The following is a 20,683-nucleotide window of genomic DNA, read 5'->3' as shown; positions in this document are numbered from 1 at the left end:
GGAGTACCACGGTGGATCAGGGTTCCACGCTGCAGCCCGTGGAGGAGACCACGGTGGAACAGGTGGCCCTGCACCGAACGGAGGCTGCCACCTGTGGAAGACCCTTGCCAGAGCAGATTCCAGGCCAGAGCTGTAGCCCGTGGAGAGGAGACCACGCAGGAGCAGGTGACCTGGCAGGAGCTGCTGCCCATGGGGGAGCCAGGTTGGAGCAGTTTTCTCCTGAGGGATGGACCCCGTGGTACGGACCCATATCTGGAGCAGTTCTGGAAGAGCTGCTGCCTGTGGGAAGCCCACGCCGGATCAGTTTATCAAGGGCTGTATCCCGTAGGTGGGACCCCACAGCACAGGGGACAAGAGTGACCGAGAAGGAGCGGCAGAGAAGTGCTGTAGACTGACCATAACCCACATTCACCCATTCCCCTGCGCCGCTTGGGGGGAGGAGGTGGAAGAGAGTGGATGGGGGGGAAGGTGCTTTTGGTTTCTTTCCTTTGTTTCTCACTTCTCTAGCTTCTAAGTAATAAGCAATAAATCTTACTGTCTCCTTATGCCGAGCCTGTTTTGCCCGTTACAATAATTACTGCGTGATCTTCTTGTCCTTATCTCAACCTTTGAGCCCTTTTCATCGTATTTTCTCCCCATTCCTCTTTGAGGAGGGGGAGTGAGAGAGTGGAGGCTTTGGTGGAGCTTGGTTGCCCACTTGAGCGGAACCATGACAAGAATATCCTCTCTCTGTAAAGTACATTTGCATTTTATATCCACCTCATATATAATTTAAACAATGCTTTGATTTCATCAGCAGTATCATTGGCATTACAGAAATAAATTGATTCTATTTATACTTTTCAAAAGCAGCAGCATTTTAAACTTACACCTGGTACATAATATGTGATTGTTCTCTCCCTATTCAGTAAGCTAAGACTCCATCCTAAGAGCAGTGAAGTCAATGAATCATTTTGACTGGTGAATGATATTAACCAAAGGCCTCATGGGCAGTGATACAAGACCAGTATCTTGTATGATACAAGACACATGATGATACAAGATCTGAATGTGTAAATGTATAAAAACATATTTTCTGACTTGTGCAGTTCTGGAAATGCAACTCAGTACAGCTTGTTTCTAATGAAGTATTCCAATGATACCCAGAAAAGAAAACATAGTGAAAAGTTTCTAGGAGATCATAAGTGGCAAGAGAAAGTAAAGAAATAAACACATGACTAAAAATAGGCTTTTTGAAATAGTTATGGAATAGCTTTGAAACTGATGTATTTGTCTGGAAATAATTAAAAAAGTGTGAAAATGCATAAAACCTGCTTTCCTTCTGTCAAGAAGGCTATGCAAACTAGGTTGCATAACCTAGGAGATAAAACGGTCTGTAGTGGAATATCTCTTCATATTCAGTCATTCTGGCCTACTAGTAACAACCCTTTATGTAATTTTAAATGCTTCCTTAGTGAAACAACATGAATCAAACACTCTCCTATGTGATTTTTATTGGTACCAAAACAATAGACAATAAGTATGTTAAATATTATTCAATATCTTAAGGGGCAACCAGAGGAAGATTTTGGAGTGCGTTACTGTTTCATTAGCAAGAATAAAATTTAAATATGCTGATTGGGCTTTGTTTTACTAACTGCTGGAAACATAGATTCCTTTTTAGTAAGCATTGTAGAACTATTCTGAAACCAGAAGCAGTCATTTGAACATTCATTTTGAACAATTAGCAATTCAAATATAACTCTGTGTTGCTCAACTGATTTTCAAATCTCAGTAGTATTGCTTCGCTCAAGGTAAGCTGAATGGCTGTGCTGAAATGTGCCAACTAAGCAGCTAATAAAATTACAACAGCAAGTTACAGAAAGTTCTTCAGAGGCCATAAACTAAACAAAAATGTTGACTGGAAAGAAAAAAAAAAAAAAAAAAAAAAAAAAAAAAGGAAAAATATCTGTGCCAAGTATGTTAGTTTTAAAAAAGAAAGTGGTGACTAAATTGATATTTATGCTATAATCTGCCAGAGGCATAGTTTGGAAAGCCAGACATTTATGAATGAGAGCTAGAAAAAGCTCATACTAAAGCACGAGTATGTGGAGAGATTTACTGCATCATGCATAATCACATAGAAAATATTTTACTTTGGAGGACTGTGCTTTACTCACTTCTATTAATGAAAATGAAACTTTTGTGATATGTGAAAAATACTATCACAAATACAGTGGTACATTTGGGTTGCGACTCTATGCAGGCACACAGACAAAAAGAACAGGAATGGATGGGGAATGCCAGTTTCCATGCTGGAACTTGAGTACTGCCAAGCGAGTGAAGATCTCCATGAACTTTTTTTCTTTTTTTTCTCTCTCTCTCCCTTTTTTTTTTTATTATTTTTTTTATTTTTTTATTTTTTATTGGAGGGGTATTATGGAGAGATATGGTTGTTATGGTTGTACTGCTAATCATAGAAAGTACATTTGAAAATGCAACAGAAAGCATCTAGAATTAATGAATGTAAATGGATAAGTATCCTCTGTGGTTTTCTAAATTTAGTCAAGACTACTAACTCCAGCAAGAAATCAAAGTAGGGAATGAAAACAAGTATGATAGAGATGAAAAACGTCATGGAAGTCAATATAGTTCTGTTAGCTATATAACAAAAGAAGATACTACTGGCCAGGAATGCAGCTAGAAAATCAAGAAACTGGAATACGATCTAAAGGGACATTCAGACTGGAACATTCTGATAATCCTCATATGGGTTCAGGCATTACCAAGTGAAAAATATACCTACAACAGCTGTGCAAGTTTATTTTGATTGATTACTTCAATCCTGCTCGAGTTGAGCTTTGTCTATGACAATTTACCTATACTGCTACGTAACGGGATGGTTACAGAGAATTCTGAGAAAACAGAGATGAGATTCACCAAGTGCTTATAGTAATAGCAAAATATATACAATTTTATAAACTTTTCCAGTGATTTCTCATGAATATCAAAAAGATTAGCTGCATGGCATTTGCAATTAGGTTAGGACCTCTAATTGGACAATAGCTGGAACCTGGGGAGGGATTTCAGCTAAGAGGCATCAGGTAACACATACTTCAAACATAATGCAATTTTCTGTTGTTTTTCTTTCTTCTGTTGTAAGACCACCAATAGTTACAGAACAGACGTTCTTGTAATGAATATTGCATATGACTGTTTTCTTACAAATGAAAGGAAGAATAAAGCCTGCTGTTTCTTGATGGGACAAAATCTTTCCACCATGACCTCATGCTTTCTTAAGCAGAGTGATTATATTACACTACCAGATCACCATGCTATTCCAATTAAAGAGATGAACTGTTTTCTTCATCAGATGAATTTTAGAAGCAGATCATCAGTGTGCAAGGCCTATTTCAATGGTGGAATGGCTTAAATATTCTGAAGATAGCCTTATTTTGAAAATAGATTCTTCTGCTATCCATGCAGAAATTATGCTAAAATTCTTCTCCTCTGTTCCCAAGATGTTAAATTAGTTATTTTTACTTTGCCTTTTGAAATTACCAGGAACCAGCAATCTATATGCTAAATCAAAGTGTAATTAGCCTATTTTTTATTGCCTAACACTATGTTAAATCATCTAGCTAACTAAATATGCAAAGATTACTTTGAAAGATTCTAGGCTAACTTTTTATAAAATGCAATAAAAGAAGGGATATAAGCAAAATGAGTGCTTCAAAAATCTTTTATAGTAATATAAAGAAATAAATAGTAGCAGATGTCAATCCAAGGGCAGAAGGAAACTTAAAAGTTTTAAAAGATAGCATTTTCTCTCACACAGTCTTAAAATTGTTCATAACAGTAATATAAACAAGGAGATAAAAGGAGGTAAGAATAAAATCTTCAACTTTCAAAGACAGGCCCTGTCAAAATAAGATGACACTTGAGGTTCTATATTATAATAATTGATTAGTGAAAAAGTCTACGTATCTATACAAAGAAAGACAATGTTAGGAAGATCACTATTTTTAACACCTGCTAAGTTAGCTAACTGCAGTTCTAAACATGATTGAAAATAAACATATTTTCCTATATCTTCATATTGTTCAGAAAACTCGTCGTTCTGATCAAACACCTGAAAGAAAGGACACTAAATTATAATGGTCTGAAAGGATGCCTGAAACCTTCAAGTTGGATGTATTTGGGAGCCATATGTATCTTTACTTTACCAAGGTTAATTTCTTAAAGGCAAACATGGGGCTGCGTCAGGCTGGCGGGCGGTCACCAGTGGGGTCCCTCAAGGCTCCATTTTAGGGCCGGTACTTTTCAATATTTTTATAAACAATCTGGATGTAGGAATAGAAGGTATTTTGAGCAAGTTTGCTGATGACACCAAACTTGGAGGAGTTGTGGACTCGAATGAGGGTGGAAAGGCCTTGCAGAGGGATCTGGATAGGTTGGAGAGCTGGGCGATCACCAACCGCATGAAGTTCAATAAGAGCAAGTGCCGGGTCCTGCACCTGGGACGGGGAAACCCTGGCTGCACGTACAGACTGGGCGATGAGACGCTGGAGAGCAGCCTAGAAGAGAGGGATCTGGGGGTCATGGTAGACAGCAAGTTGAATATGAGCCAGCAATGTGCCCTGGCAGCCAGGAGGGCCAACCGTGTCCTGGGGTGCATCAAGCACGGCATCGCTAGTAGGTCAAGGGAGGTGATTGTCCCGCTCTACTCTGCACTGGTGCGGCCTCACCTCGAGTACTGTGTGCAGTTCTGGGCACCACAGTATAAAAAGGACATGAAACTGTTGGAGAGTGTCCAGAGGAGTGCTGCGAAGATGGTGAAAGGCCTGGAGGGGAAGACATACAAAGAATGGCTGAGGTCACTGGGCCTGTTCAGCCTGGAGAAGAGGAGGCTGAGGGGAGACCTCATCACAGTCTACAAGGGGGTGTCGAGAGGCAGGAGACCTTTTCTCCATTAACACCAGTGACAGGACCCGCGGGAACGGGGTTAAGCTGAGGCAGGGGAAATTTAGGCTTGACATCAGGAGGGGGTTCTTCACAGAGAGGGTGGTTGCACACTGGAACAGGCTCCCCAGGGAAGTGGTCACTGCACCGAGCCTGTCTGAATTTAAGAAGAGATTGGACTGTGCACTTAGTCACATGGTCTGAACTTTTGGGTAGACCTGTGCGGTGTCAAGAGTTGGACTTGATGATCCTTAAGGGTCCCTTCCAACTCAGGATATTCTATGATTCTATGAAACATTTAATTTCTTCATGTAATCTGTTAGTTTGGGATAGATCCAAAATAAATGAAGGGGAGTTCTTTTGGAGAGCAATTTCTTCAGCAAAAATCAGACAGTATGATTTATGGGGTTGCAGAAGAATCTTCCAAGAGAAGATCTGAAAGCCTGATAACTGGGGCCATTGAAAATTAGACCTGATGACACTCTACAAAATGTAATATCCAACATCAAGGAAAATGAAGACTAACCTTGTCTTTCCTTGATCTAATTTCTGCAAGCTAGCCAAGCATATGTGATTGAATGAGAACTGAAATAAATATACTTCCATTTATAGTAGAAAGGGTTGTGAAAACAAGACAGCAGCCAGACTATTCATGAGGTATTTATAAGAGAAGCATAGGCACATAACTTCCTGAGGAAAAGTATTACTGACATTTTTTAATGTAATTTCATTCCCATATTTGATTCTTAAAATCTAATTATATGTTCAGCATGAAACAAATGCAATGATTACCAAAATAGCGATAATAATAAGCCTCAGTATAAAAAACAAAACAAAAAAAAAAACAATCTCTAGGGAAAACAAACAAACAAACAGCAGAATAGAGCAAGAAGCTTAAATAAAAACGACACAGAAGGTTCATTTCTCCCAAATACACTTTCAACCAAACTTGCCAGTATCTTCATAAACCATGCAACGTATACGAATGGATACTACCAGTAGCTCCATAGTAATTCATGCCAACATTTCATTCAGACATTCAATCAATATTGTTAACCATCAGATTTTGTTGTTATAAAATTCTAAGATGGAAGGATAACAGTCCAGTGCAGAGAACTCATTTCTTGCTCATTTCCTCTGCCTACTTGTTTGCAGCTCTTTGTGCCTTACTTTGCTTTCTTTACCTAAAAACCCTCCAAAATTTGCATGGTCAAAGGACCGTCACACTAGACTGAAATAATGCTAATGCACTATTATGATTATATTCTAAAGTTCTCAGCCAGTTTGTTTGTGGTTTAATTATCCCTATTCAAAAGCTATTTAATCGTACCAAAAAAATCTGAACTCCTTAGCTACTCTCTTTTGACAGAAGATAATAATATTCAACACTTAATGGATATATTTCAGGATATAATACGTTCCTCAGAAGATTTGGCAGCCTCAACCCTATTGTAAATCAAATACAATGACTTTTCTTGGAATTTCTGAGAACTGAGAGTTGTGTTCATCAAGTAATAATTTGGTTTGGTGCTGCCATTTGGGAAGTTCTCTCCCTTGCTGTATGACTGTATGACTATTTTCTACACTCAGATACCCTTTCATTTTACTCCAGAAGCACAATTTTTTAAGTAACTACTAAGCAACAATTTTTGGTGTAGAGGTAACAGCTGAGGTCATCATTCTGTACTTGAAAAGTTATGGAGATTCATACCTAGCTATCTGCAAGTAAGCTATACACTTATTTCAGTTAAAGCGTGTCTTCAAAGTGGAAATAAATGATAATAAAGAAAAAAATAAAGTGTGTGGATACAACTGTTAACCTATTTATTATTACTCTAGCACTTTCATGTTTTCAAATTCCAAACTGAATGACACATAGGTCTGATGAAACGACCTAAACACAGAGGAATAAAAGCATTCTGCAGATGAAAGTCACCCATGTGAATTTCTGTTCTAATGGCTGAGCCTAAACTGCTCACAGAAACCCCCACAGTCCTGGCAAACAGCCAAATTCAACGGATTTCTGCAGAGCCTATACACAAAAGGTAGTCAAAGCTTACCCAGTTAAATGGACCTTGTTTAGACATGTATCACAGCTACTTGAATCCAGAAAGCAGCTGATGCAATTAAAATGGAATGGGAGATACAGCACCCAGCTCCAATGCACAGTCCAAGGACCGTGAAGTCCTTAGATCACTCCTACCTAACCCCCACCATAGGATGGGAGAAATGACGGGAGAGAAGGCAGGAGGTTGACCTTAGGCAGGTATGAGTATAGCCTAGGGATCAGAGTAGCACAGCTGAAAAAGCCTGTAGAGCAGGGTGGAATTTAAGATACGCCCTCCATTTGTAGGCTGGCTAGGTCAACGTCTTTGAGTTTGCTGGTTTTGTGAATCCCATTGTGAAATGGCTGATTCTTCCTCAACTTGATTTAGGATGACCCCAGCACTTAATTTAGGGATGAAGGGAACCCACAAGTAAAAAGTAGGAATTGAAATGTTCTCTGCTGCATGACCCAAACTGCATTTTAAATCTGATCCTAATGTGAAAAGAATATGCAAAAAGAAAAATTCAGTGCAGCATTTGAGATCATCAGTAAGGTCACTCTAATTCTAAATTAGTGTTCGATAAATCTACATATGAAAACAGAGTCAACCTTTTAAGCTAATCCACTTGAGACAAACCCCAACTTTGTTTCAAATGCAACTATTATTAGGGCTACAAAGCTGGTGAAGGGCCTGGAACACCAGTCCTGTAAGGAGCGGCTGAAGGAACTGGGATTGTTTAATCTGGAGAAGAGGAGGCTCAGGGGAGACCTTATTGCTCTGTATAACTACCTGAAAATAATGTGTGGGGAGCTGGGGGTCAGCCTCTTCTCACAGCTAACTAATGATATAACTAGAAGAAATGGCCTCAAGTTGTGCCAGTGGAGGTTCAGATTGAAAATTAGGAGACATTTCTTCTCAGTAAGAGTAGTCAGGTGCAGGAACGGGTTGCCCACTGAGGTGGTGAAGTCATCAGCCCTGGGAGTGTTCAAGGAATGGCTGAATGCGGTGCTTAGGAACATAGTCTAACGGGTGATTATAGTGGTAGGGTATGGCTGGATCAAATGATTTTGAAGGTCTTTTCCAACCTTAATGATTCTATTATACTCTTGATCTTGCAATAATGTGAGCCTCAGGCTCATTTACTGTGTCAATTAATTCTACAGAATGTTCTATTATAATCCATAAATACAATATGTTTCATTATTTTCCTCCATTTTATGGTTGATAAATTATTTTTAGTCTAGATGAAATATCTCAGCCCTTGCCCCCCACAGATGCATGATCAACTCTGCCAGCTGAGCTGGGAGGATGGCATGGGATGGAAATGAGTACAGAGAAGGAAAGAATGCATTTAAGCCAGCACTGCTAGTGAAAGAAATGCTCACAAAACCACAACCTTTGGTATTTTAAATTTTCTTCTACATTTGGCTGTTTGCTCCTTTGCAGAAGCAAGTATTGCCTAGAGCAATGTTAATTACACTCAGTCAAACAAAGTACTTTTGTGGATCTTGCCTTTAAACCTACATCTTCTTAGCCAAAACCTTCTTTCCAGCTGTTACTTTACTGGTTTAAAAATCATCCAGCTTTTTACAATAACCGCATTCTCAGGCTATGGACGTGCCAGGCGACTATAGTGATGTGTGATATCAAGAGAAATCCTCTTTAGCTTCTTAGGTGCAACTCTACAAAAGTGATTTATTATTTCATGGACAAAAGCCAACCACTTCCTTTGTGTTTTGTAGTCAATGCTGGAAACACATTAATAAGCTCTGCAATCACATAATTTAACTCTTTTCTCTAAACCACATATCAGTTTCTTTTTCTGGTCTGCAATAATTCAAAGGCCCAGAGATGTAAAGCCAGAAAGGACTATTAGATCATCTTGACTAACTCCTTTATGCTTTCAGACTTCAATACTTCTTAGTTACCCTGTAACTGAGCCAACCAAAACTTAAATGACATTTCCTTAAACTTATCTTTCAAAAGGGCATCAATCTATCCTCAGTTTGAAGATACCTGGAGATACACCATGTTGGTCATTTGTTCTTTCATTGTTAAAAAGTTTAGTCAATCCTTTCCTATCTGAAAGGATCAGACTTTCCTTCTCTTTATTTTCCCTCCATTTGTCTGCAGTCCATATTTTCTTCTTGTGAAGGTTCTTTGCGTATGCTGAGGAACCTGTCAAGTTTTTGTCATTACATGGACTGGTCAATCGCACTGAGTTTTACAGTTCCCTAAATCACAACAATTCTGTAGCTTTTATCAGAATCATTTCCATTTTTGAAATATTTGTTTTGGTGACTAAACATCAAGATGATCTGTGATGTTCCAGTAAAAGTTTTAGTCAACGGCATAAAAGAAGAAACATTACATCCGAGTAAGACTGCCCAAACATTCTGTGATCTGTATTCTCATTCCTTTGTTTACAAACCCAGATGTGCTGCCCTTTTTTGCTACACTTTTGCTTTGAGTGCAAACTGTTTCCCTACTTGAATATCCAGTCTTCTGAGGGTACCATCCAAGAGCTATTTTAAGGTTCTGCTGGTTTAAGCCAAAACTGACATTGAAAGCCACAATCCTTCCTAGTTTTTAGATTGGTATTCTCACTTCCTTCTGTCTATCAGAACAGTTTTTGTGAAAACATGGAAGATCAAACCAGGAAATCAGTCTAGCCAAACAGTAAAATCTTCATGTTGGCTTTCATCGTGATTAGGATCCCAGTCTGGTAGATCATATACCTCCAAAATTGCTTTCACTGGTCAAGCAGGAGATGAAGCCCATAGGTGGGGACAATCAGCAGCATGCAAAAGGTGCTTTTGTGATCACATGTAAGCAGGCTTCATTGCCCTGTGTGTTATACAGTTCTCTAGATTTGCCCTACATTTCTTTGTTTACTTCTATGTGTGTAACTTGGCCTTTAGTTGTATTATCATCACTATCTACCACTTTGCAATATCAAGAGTATGACAAATTTGAATAGCGTCTTACTTTTATACTGCTAGCACATCTCTTAAACTCCACTAAAAAGTTAGCTCAGAGATGGTACTCTTCTTATAGCAGTTTCTGAAATAAGGCAGCCAGATTTGGATCTGTTTGTCAAGTACTTTATCCTTATCATACAATGGCTTTTTTTTTTTTTAAACCAGACACTCCACGTTGACAAATTAGAGGCTTTATGAAAGTCTGAGTCTACAAATTATATCAAGTATCACTATCAAACTTTTAATAGACCACTTGTAATTATATATCTTTTAATACATTTACATACATAATACATTTTAATAAATTTTTGAATTAACCTTGCAATCAACAGTTCTAAAAAATAAAAAAATGAAAAATCAGCATTGCTCTCTTCTGTAATGTCTTCCATTACTGAAATAAGACGTGCTTCATTTCTTATAGTCCACACAGAATCATAGCATGATTTGGGTTGTAAGGGACCTTTAAGATCATATGATTTCAACCCCGCTGCCATAGGAAGGGACACCTCCCACCAGACCAGGTTGCTCACAGCCCCATCCAACCTGGCCTCAAACAATTCCACTGGTGGGACATCCACAGCTTTTCTGGGCATCTCAAAAAATTATGAAGTAGCCTACATTAATAAGCTGCTTTATTATCCTTTAGAAGAAAATTATGTCATTTGGGGCAATTCAATCTGTCAGTTAACCTATTTTACATTCACCACACCTCAAATATTGAGGATATGATTACTTCAGATTACTATTACACATGTCAAAAAAGATTCACTGACTATGTTGACAATATTCATACATACTTATGTTATAAACTCACAGATAGCAAAAGAAAATTGTGTCTTCAGTTCAGAAAGCAAAGGGATTCAGCCACCACTCAGAACAATAAATGGAAACAAACAGAAATGGTGGTTCACCACTTAAAAAAAAAAAAAAACCTTCACTTTTTTTTTTTAAAAAACTGACTTAAATATATTACATTACAAATTAAGACCTTTTATTTTTTTTCCTCTTTTTATTTTTTTCCCCTCTGTAGGTGCCCCCAGAAACTATGTGTAACCACAGGGTAAAAAAAAAATATAGAAAAATTCATTAAAAACACTAACTCCAGGAACATTTTTGCAATTGCTGTTGAACTTAATAGTAAGATATTTCCTGACTTCAGTGGCTCCTTCATTGGGCTATAGATTAAGTCTATTCATGATGCTCAAGGAGAACTGTACCAATTTCTTTATGGTTCCCTTTCCCTGTTTGGTGCTCACAGACTGTTTTCAACAGATATCCGATATGTAACTAGGCATTCTATATGATATGCACATAATATGTGAATAAACATAGATTTTATAATTATATTAAGGCTTATTTTTGTTTTGATCTTCAAATGAGTGTTCTCTCTCAACTGATGCTAGTGTTAAACAGCTTCAATATATTTACACGTAAGCATAATATTTGACAGCATGAGATTTAGCATCCTTTATCGTCCCTGCTCTATCTTATTCATGTTGTACATCCTTTAGAAACACTAAATTACAGTCTAATAATTCACCTGTATTCATTGTTAATAATTGAATTATTAACAATTTAATTATTCACAATTATTCATTCCTGTTTAATCAAAGGAATAGACTCTGAATCTACTGTCTGATCCCAGCTGGTTTCTGTGAATTCCAAGCCTTGTCCACGTGCATTACACTGAAGAACAGGAACCATTATTGCCATCACTAGTGGTCAAAGCAAACAAGTACCTACAATATGTTTAGGACATGTTAACATCTACTTAGGATTTGATGTCAGTTTGGATATGACAGTACATCCCATTTAGTTAATATATTTTAAGTATTAAGATATATTCCTGTTAAAGAAAGATAACAAGGGGTGATTTTAACAACCTTTCCCCAAAAAAGCAGTTTATTAGACTGACTCCTCTTTGGTCTTACGTCAAAATAGCAAAGCACTAGCCTATTCAAACCTTCCAGGTCTTCACACAGGAAACAGAAAAAGGATCAGAGTCCCAAGATGCAAAGCAGCAAAGCCCAGAAGAGTTTCCCAGCAAAAATCTCAAATAACTTTAAAATTAAATGACGAGGAAAAAAAAAAATGATTGTTATCTTTTGTTTTCTTCCCATAAAACACTAACAATATGCTTTCAGCCTGATCTATTTTGGAACACAAAAGGAGACGCATGGAGATCTACATAGCCAACCACACAGACAGAAGGTTTAAATAGCACTCACAGACAGAAAAGACTTCATGTACCATAATGTAATGTGAAGGCCTCTGCCAATGTGTAATTGACACATCTTGAACTGCACCTCAAGTGCAATGAATGTGGGAGTCCCTTTAAACTACATGTAAGTTCTGGGCCACGTGGACGTTTACAACTGATGACATGATTTTCAGTCAGATGGAATAAATAGTAACAGCAAATAAATACATTTAGGAAAAGTTCTGTCTCAAAATTGGCTCAAAGCAGTCATCTGAGAACAATTCAACAAGTTTTTAATACTGATCTCCTGAGCAATCAGTAACAACAACCCATCAGATCACACACAGTTAGTTGAGTGCATACCAACTGTCCAGAGCCAAGTTCAATTAAGACTAACTACCTTTTGCAAAAGCTTTCCACTTCGCAGCAGAAGTACGAGAACAATATTATTACAAGTATATGGAAAATGTATGACCTTATGCATGAGAGGTCTAATCACAGAATCACAGAATTTCTAGGTTGGAAGAGACCTCAAGATCATCGAGTCCAACCTCTGACCTAACGCTAGCAGTCCCCACTAAACCATATCCCTAAGCTCTACATCTAAACGTCTTTTGAAGACTTCCAGGGATGGTGACTCCACCACTTCCCTGGGCAGCCTGTTCCAATGCCTCACAACCCTTTCAGTGAAGAAGTTCTTCCTAACATCTAACCTAAAACTCCCCTGGCTCAACTTAAGCCCATTCCCCCTCGTCCTGTCACCAGGCACGTGGGAGAACAGACCAACCCCCACCTCGCTACAGCCTCCCTTGAGGTACCTATAGAGAGCGATAAGGTCGCCCCTGAGCCTCCTCTTCTCCAGGCTGAACAAGCCCAGCTCCCTCAGCCGCTCCTCGTAGGACTTGTTCTCCAGGCCCCTCACCAGCTTCGTCGCCCTTCTCTGCACCCACTCAAGCACCTCCATGTCTTTCTAAGGGACTGTCTTGCCGTTAAGTAAATTACTTAGTTTATGGTTGTGAGACCTGTCTACAGTGACAAACATTTTCTGTGAACATTTTTCATTGCCTGAAGAAAAAAAAATCAGATTCTATTTCATCCCTGTTGACATTTACCTGCTACCACCAGTGGAGCTAGCCAAATTAATTGTGTGTACTTGCATTTATGTACTGGTCACAGATCATTAGAATACACGACAATTCTAGCAGAAATATTTCACAGTTCCAGAATACTCATATCACCCATATCTTTCAACTGTGGTATTTGAGGGTTTTCACTCATCACCAGCGAAATCCCAACAGTACACAGGGGGGAACAAATAGGTACAACTTGGCAAATGTGTATTGTTATCTTCTTTAAAGAATTACAGTTCAACTCCGTTGAGCAAACTGGTTATTCGAATACTAATGTGATAAGTTCCTTCAAACGCTCAACATAAATGAATGCATAGCAAAAACTAATGTACTCCTGCAACCTTCCTTCCTCATGTCTGGAACAATGCATGCCATTTAGCTGTAATTAAATGCTCCCTGGGTAACTTGTATCCAGCACAACCACTAATGTGCAATAAATCTCGTAATACATGACTGATTACTCACCTCATCAACTTGAGGATCTTGAGCCTGAGCAGCATTGGGCACCGGGGAATCACAGTCTGGGCTATAATGCTCACAATAGTCATATGCAGCTCTGGGGTCAGCTATAATCAACAGCTGCTGGATCTCACCCTGCAGGAAAGCATATACAGATTAAATTAAAAAATAAAAATAAATAAAAAACAAAGGTTGTCTACATCAGAAGACTTTTCATTTAGAAAACAAAACTAGGTGCATTATACATTTATTAAATATTATATTAACATTTGTGTTTATATGCAACTTATCTACTTAATTTTTTCAACTGTTCTGAATGACATCCTAATTATAGTTCACAGCACTAAGTGTAAAATTCTGGCTGAACATGCTGTCCGGCTTGGAAAGGAGAGGGTGGAAGGTGTAACTCCTGCTCCATCATTTTCATGCTGTTTGTTTACTTCTTCACTGGGAACCAGTCTAAATTCCTAAGATTTAATTCAGGGCACTTCCTACTACCAGCATGCAGCTCAGCATGCAAGTGATCAACAGTATAATTCTGAGAGTTTCCATCACATCTGAACTCTAAAAAAATGAGGGGAAATAAAATTAAAAAAGGCTGTACCAGACACACTGTTCTTGGAATAAAAAATAAAGAGGTAAGCACTGTGTAAATACACAATATATAGTTTGTTGAAAAAAAAATTATAGCTAACAAATGTTATTTTCATCTCTATGCCCATATATCATGTGTAAAAAAAAACATCATACTAAAGAGACCCACTATTCTGGATAATAAAAATGGCTTTGCTGAGATCCCCTACAGTGGCCTTGTATGTTTTTTTATGTTTATCATTTTCCACAGAAAGCTGTCTGGTATTCAGTGTATTTCTTAACATAGTGGTACCATTTAAACAGTGTTAGGTAAATTCCTGCCAAGATTTCCACTATAAATTTCCTCATTCAGGAGCTTCAAATGCTGTCATAAAAATAAGGTTGTTGAAAATTGGCACATGTTCTAGGTCAAAACGCATTAACTTCAATCTCCCACTGTATTTCCCCATAAGGAAGGGGGTGTGTGTTAAGCTTTTATATACTTCTAATGTAATTTAATTTTCTTTTTAACAAGAAGAGGGTAAAGGAATAACTTTGTTAGTACACTTCTGCATGTTCTTTCTTTATGGAGAAAACATCATAACTGGTGGAAATGTAGAACTAGAAAAATTCAAAATTACCTCAGTATTTCCAAAATCACTTTAAACCTCTCAGAATAGCACCCTTTAACAAATTATCAAAACTGGAGAGTATCTTAAAATAGGAAAGCATAGTTTGGAATGCTCCTTCCTTTCAAAAAGAGAAATGACAGAAACAAGCATAGAAAACCCTAATTGGAAAAAAATAAAAAATAAAAATCAAAACTCTCTCCTATTTTCCTAGTTCTATATTTTACTATCTTAACATAAAATATGAAATACTTAATTTCTTAGCATATAATGGCTATACGTTACAAATCTGTTTGCTATAACACTCTCAACTCATTTTACTTTACATAGTTAAGTGTTTCTCAGATTAATATCTGTTCCCATGTCAGTGGTGCTGGGCTGTCTCTTTCATTTTATCTCTGCTCATTAATGCTTCCTTAGTTGGACACCTTCCTACAAGACCTGCTGTACGTACAGAGAAATTTCCCTGTTGATTCTTTATACAAATCCCTCAGGAGTACAGCTGAGTGCTTTGAGATATCCCATAGTCAGTCAGTCTGGGCTATGTAATCCCTTTCTCTACCACTGAGTGATTCAAAATGCTCTGCCCTTCCTCTTTCACCCAGCCAAATTAAAACTACATTAAGTAGAGGAATAAGATATAAAGAACTAGCAACCAAAAGACAGAAGAGGTAACTCTTTTTGACCAACCATTACCAAAGGATACGTGGAGCCCCCATCTGTTGAGCTCAGGTCCTTGTCTTGCTGTATGCCCCTGAACATACACAGCTTTCTAAGTTGCCCATACAGACCAGTGTACAGTACACAGTGTGCCAGCTAACGTAAGTAATGCAGAAACTGCTCCTGACACTGATGTCTGTTTAGTACAATATGCTAAGAGAACCCAGTCAGGGGAAGATAGCCAGTATTTTGTTGGAGCTTGCTTTGTGCTGATCTTGAATGCCATGGAATTTTGGCACTGGCTTTTGTTGGATTGTGTGCTTGCAAGAAGCACTCAGCATGCTGTTACCACTTGGCTTAGATGTTCCTAATTGCTTAAAGCTGTTCCTGATCCATTGACTGTACTTCCCAGCCCCGCCTGTCTGCCTGTCATGGGTCCACATAGAGGGAGGCCCTCAGAAGTCTTGCATATTATACATGAAATGCTACTGGCTATTCATGTGTGATAAGTTAACTAAGGAACTGATTGATTTTATATTTGGCATCTCAAATGCTAATTTTCCTCTTTTTCTTTCAAGATCTCCTATAAAAGCACTGTTTTTCAGTTTTTGTTGTTGTTGTTTTTTTTTTTTTTTTTTTTTTTTGCTTGTTTTCAATTTTGTCTTTGCTAATTAAATAGCTTTTTTGAGTATTTGTATGTGATGCATTGACAATGCAGATTCACTAGTCAGTGAAGAACTTTCCTTTCAGATCAAATCAGTCATCTCAGCACACAGAAATTATTGTGGATTTCACTATTGTGACTTAGTCATCAGGTAGTCACAGGTATTTGTCTGACAAATCTACACTTTTTTTTTTTGAGAAATTTTCACAGAATGACATCAGTCACAAACACGTTCTTTGATTTTAACCTCTTGAAGTCTTGACTTTGTGAGGCTGAAATGGAATTGTAGAAAGCTCTTTGTGAAGAAATTACAAAGACTTAAATTGGTTATACTTTAAGACCTGGAGTCATGAATTAGGCACTTAATCATCTACCTGCACAAGCCCCAAAAACTTTAAGTGAAAATATGAATAAATGAAGTCATGGGTTAATAAAAATTTGAATAATTAACCTCTAAATTAACAGTGAGGTACCTAAATACATATGCATATGGGCATAATATTACTCTTTTATAAAACTTGTGTGATGTAAGGAATTCTCACACAAATTATGAAAGACAGAGGGAAAACAGATGAGGAAGGAGATAGGAAAACGGGGTAAGATTCACAAATACATTTGAGCATCCTTAAAGCAACTAGCAGTACTCTGAAAAACGTATACAGAAAAGAAAAAAAAAAGGCATAAAAAGGCAACTGTCTGTATAGAATAGTTCCATTTCCTTCCCTACAAAATTGTCATGACTACCTTTGTTGGTGTAGCCTGCTCAAGCAATTTTATAAGCTTCCTCATCATGGATTTTTCCCAGAAAAGGAAAGCTGAGGTTCTAACAAGACAAATAAGCCTGAAAGCATATATACTAGAAAAAAAAAAAAGTTAACCAATTCTAGTGAATTCAGTTGAGTAATTTTTTTTCTCTTTAGAAGAAGTTTCATTTATTTTACCATAAAATTAAGGGTAAGATGCAAAATAAAGTAATGCAGTAAACAAAGTTTCATAATCCTTCTTGTTCTCCACCAAATTTTACCAAATCCAAGCAAAATACATTGAAATAAAAGGAAGTTAATTTTCAAAACCAATAAAAGTTACTGATTCCTTTGTGGGGATATTATGTGAGCTTAAGATACATAACCTGCACTTACTGTAGACAATGGGAACGGCTGGACACAAAAGCAGGGAAAGAATTAGAAATCCCTGATGTACGAGAAAAAGAGAGGGCAGAGTAGTAAGAAGAGAAGTGTCAGGAGATGGGCTTGTTCCTAACGTCACAACTAATTCTGGATTACAATCTGTTATCTACAAATATGAAAAGATCTACAGATGATATATAGTGCATTTTACAAATCAACTGTTTGCTGACACTATTGAGTCAGTCTTCCAGGAGGACTAGATGTCAGTGAAAGTAAAAGGCTGGGATAGAGAACTTCTGGTGAGGCATCAGACAAATACACAGCAACTTTTTCATCTTGCTGTTTCTAACAATGTGCATTGTTTAATTTGTCTGGAAAAGTGCTGACAGCCTATTTAGAAGAAAAATGTGTTTCCTTACAACAATTTTTATCCTGGATAACAATTATTATAATGGTTTTTAAGCATTGTTTATTGGATATTTAATGTTATTGCATATTGGAAATAAGAAAGTTGAGATCTAGATCTCTGCCTAAATTGCCCACAGGTAAAAGGAAACATTCAGCAATGTAGTTAAGTCTACCTAACATTAAATGTAGAAGTACCTCTTTTAACTAAAATGGGTCAAATTGGAGATTTAACATTCAGTTTGGATCGTAAATACTTTATGGAAATAGACACAAAGTTGGTGTCAAATACAATACAAAACTCACAAAGTCAATGTGTAATTGAGTAATCTATCCCAATATGGTACAGAAATGGTTAAAAACTATGCATATTTTAACATTTTGGGGATGTACACATAATTAAAATCACAGTCTTTTGAACCAGTCTCAGTCTCATGGTTATATGGAATAAGCTCCCTGAGAATCATAAAATAATGTACCCATCAGTTACACCTAGTATGCCAACACAATACAGAGAGATTACTTTTGTGGCATTACTCCAAAAGGTACTGCATCATGTAAGCTGCTCTTTGCAGAGTGCTCCAAGACTGTTAAAAGGATTTGATTAGATCTGAGGAAACTTTCACTACTTTAGAGTGTCTTTGTGGCATGCCAAAGCAAATGTGAAGAACAAGACTTCAGAGCTTCAAGGGTGGGAGAATATGCTCAAATTTTTTGAATGTTCCTATTGGAGCATTGGCACACTCACTCTAATTTTTCTACAACAAGGAACAGCTCAGCTATGAATAAGTATGTGGTTAATTCATCTGTTGAAAATTCTTCTGTGAATGTCAGACATTCCACAGTGACATCACTGAATAAGAGTTTCTGTACAGGTATTTCCAGGTTTGGTAGAAAAAACACACCTCACTAAGTAGTTAATGAACTGGGTGAGCTATCCACACTGAAAACACTCTCCTAATATCAAACACTTCAGAACACAAAAAAAAAAAAAAAAAAAAGATAATTTGTCTAATAAAAAATGAAATGGAGACAATTTGCAGGAAAGCAATAGGCTGCCATGTTCTTTTCACAGTTTTACAGATGAAATTTCTCTTGTAATTATTGCTTTGGTTAGCCTCATGATAGTTATCCCTATATTTGATTCTACCTTTTCAGAACTTTTGTTAGATGCCACAGAAATATCAGAATAAAGAAAATTGACAATTAGATATGGTATCTGACTCTCAATGTTGTAAATCATTGAGGGTCTCAGTCGTAAGGAATGTTATTATATCATTATAAGCAATAAATGTTAATGTCTCCTTATTATCTTAATTATGACTTAATAAATCTTATCTTTATTATATATTTTATTGAAGCATTAAAGAAAATTCTCTTTTCCTCTTAACTATATAATATTACTAATACTTTCTAAATATGGTATATTAGAGAAGTACAACCATAATGTAGTCCATTTATAGTCTCTTTATCAACTAAAGGTCTCTATCATTGATGAGAACCATCTCTAATATCACCTGCCAGCATTATTAAAAATGTGAAAGTATGAAGTTTTTACAAGGCTGTAAGGGCAATCATGCCTTGTGAATGAATTAGAGCTAAAACTGGTGTTTGTTTTGTGTGTGTGTGTGTGTTTATTTTTCTCCTTCCAGTATTAAAATGTTTATAGTCTATTTCCCTAGCTCTGCAAGAACCGTAGACAGTTCAGTTGTACAGACAGATGTTTGGCACATCTCTTTTACAGAAAGCTTAAAAAAACAATAACTGCAAGGTGAAAGTGACCTTTATCCAAGGAATATGAGGTAAATATTTCTTGAGAAACTCTGGACCTTTTCACGGGAGTAAAAACACATTTTGTGAAGTTTTTTTTTTTTTTTTTTTTTTTTTAAATAATTTCTAAAAACAAGCCTGCTTTTCAGTTACACATCTAGGATGCTGCATAACAATGTGACAGGACGAGAGCTTAGAAATCAAGTTGCAGTTTCTTATTATAAAATAATCAGAAGAAAAATGCTTTTCTTCTTCCAACTGAACTAAAAAAAACACACAACAACAATGAAAAAATAATGCAGGAATTAAAATAATGCAGGAATTACTTAAATGCATGATTTACATATCAAAGGCTCAGAAGGAACTCTCAAGATTCATATCCTGGACAAAATAAGAATTTCTTACATGCTTATATGGATAACTAGCTTTTAAATACAACTACCTAAATGGAGATAAAAGAATAACATGACCAGTGCTATGAACATCAATATCCTTAATTTTTCATATGATGGCTAAAACCTAAGGCTTCCAGGGTAGACTCTTCAGTAAATGACCAGAAACTGTAACCTGTATATATGTGCCAACTTTCTTTAATTAGTTATGTGACAGTACAACTATAGACTCAAAAGAACAAAAGTCTAGACAGCTTGGATGTTATTACTATAGAACCTAGAAAAACCTGCTGCAGAATTCATTTAATCTTCCTGCAAAGATTTGAGGGATTGAGGAATTCCAGGGGCCCTTACTATAATATTCCATAACCCAGGCCCAATTCACAATATAGCTAGAGAAAGACATTTAGAGCCTGCCAGAATGAAACACTGTAAAAGCAATATATTGTGAATGCAGAATCTTGTACAAGTCAAAGTTTCCATAGAAATCAATGTCTTCTTGATTCTTTGAAACCTTATGGTTACAGTAGCATATATTCAGTTTGGTTAAGAAATAGGTTAATATGTTCAATTATAAATTTTAACCTTCAAAACATGGCTGTTCACAGAACAAACTCCACTGAACTCTTGGCCGAGAGATCTTATTATATGTATAAGATCTGCATATAAAGCATATGTACGTAACATACACATATATACAGAAT

General features: G+C 36.9%; 1 protein-coding gene across 2 annotated transcripts in view; it reads right to left on the bottom strand.

Moving 5' to 3' along the window:
* Positions 1 to 20,683, bottom strand: part of COL11A1 (collagen type XI alpha 1 chain) — a 146,265-nt gene that overhangs the window by 99,490 nt on the left and 26,092 nt on the right. For both annotated transcript variants that reach the window (XM_032191871.1, XM_032191869.1), the window contains exon 5: positions 13,766 to 13,894. In XM_032191871.1, the coding sequence (XP_032047762.1) occupies positions 13,766 to 13,894 (129 nt within the window). The remainder of the gene's footprint in view (positions 1 to 13,765; positions 13,895 to 20,683) is intronic.

This window comes from Aythya fuligula, chromosome 8, assembly GCF_009819795.1.
Source record: "Aythya fuligula isolate bAytFul2 chromosome 8, bAytFul2.pri, whole genome shotgun sequence".
NCBI classification, from domain to species: domain Eukaryota; kingdom Metazoa; phylum Chordata; class Aves; order Anseriformes; family Anatidae; genus Aythya; species Aythya fuligula.
Note: the sequence above shows the minus strand (reverse complement) of the source record. Positions and strands in the feature narration are given on the sequence as shown.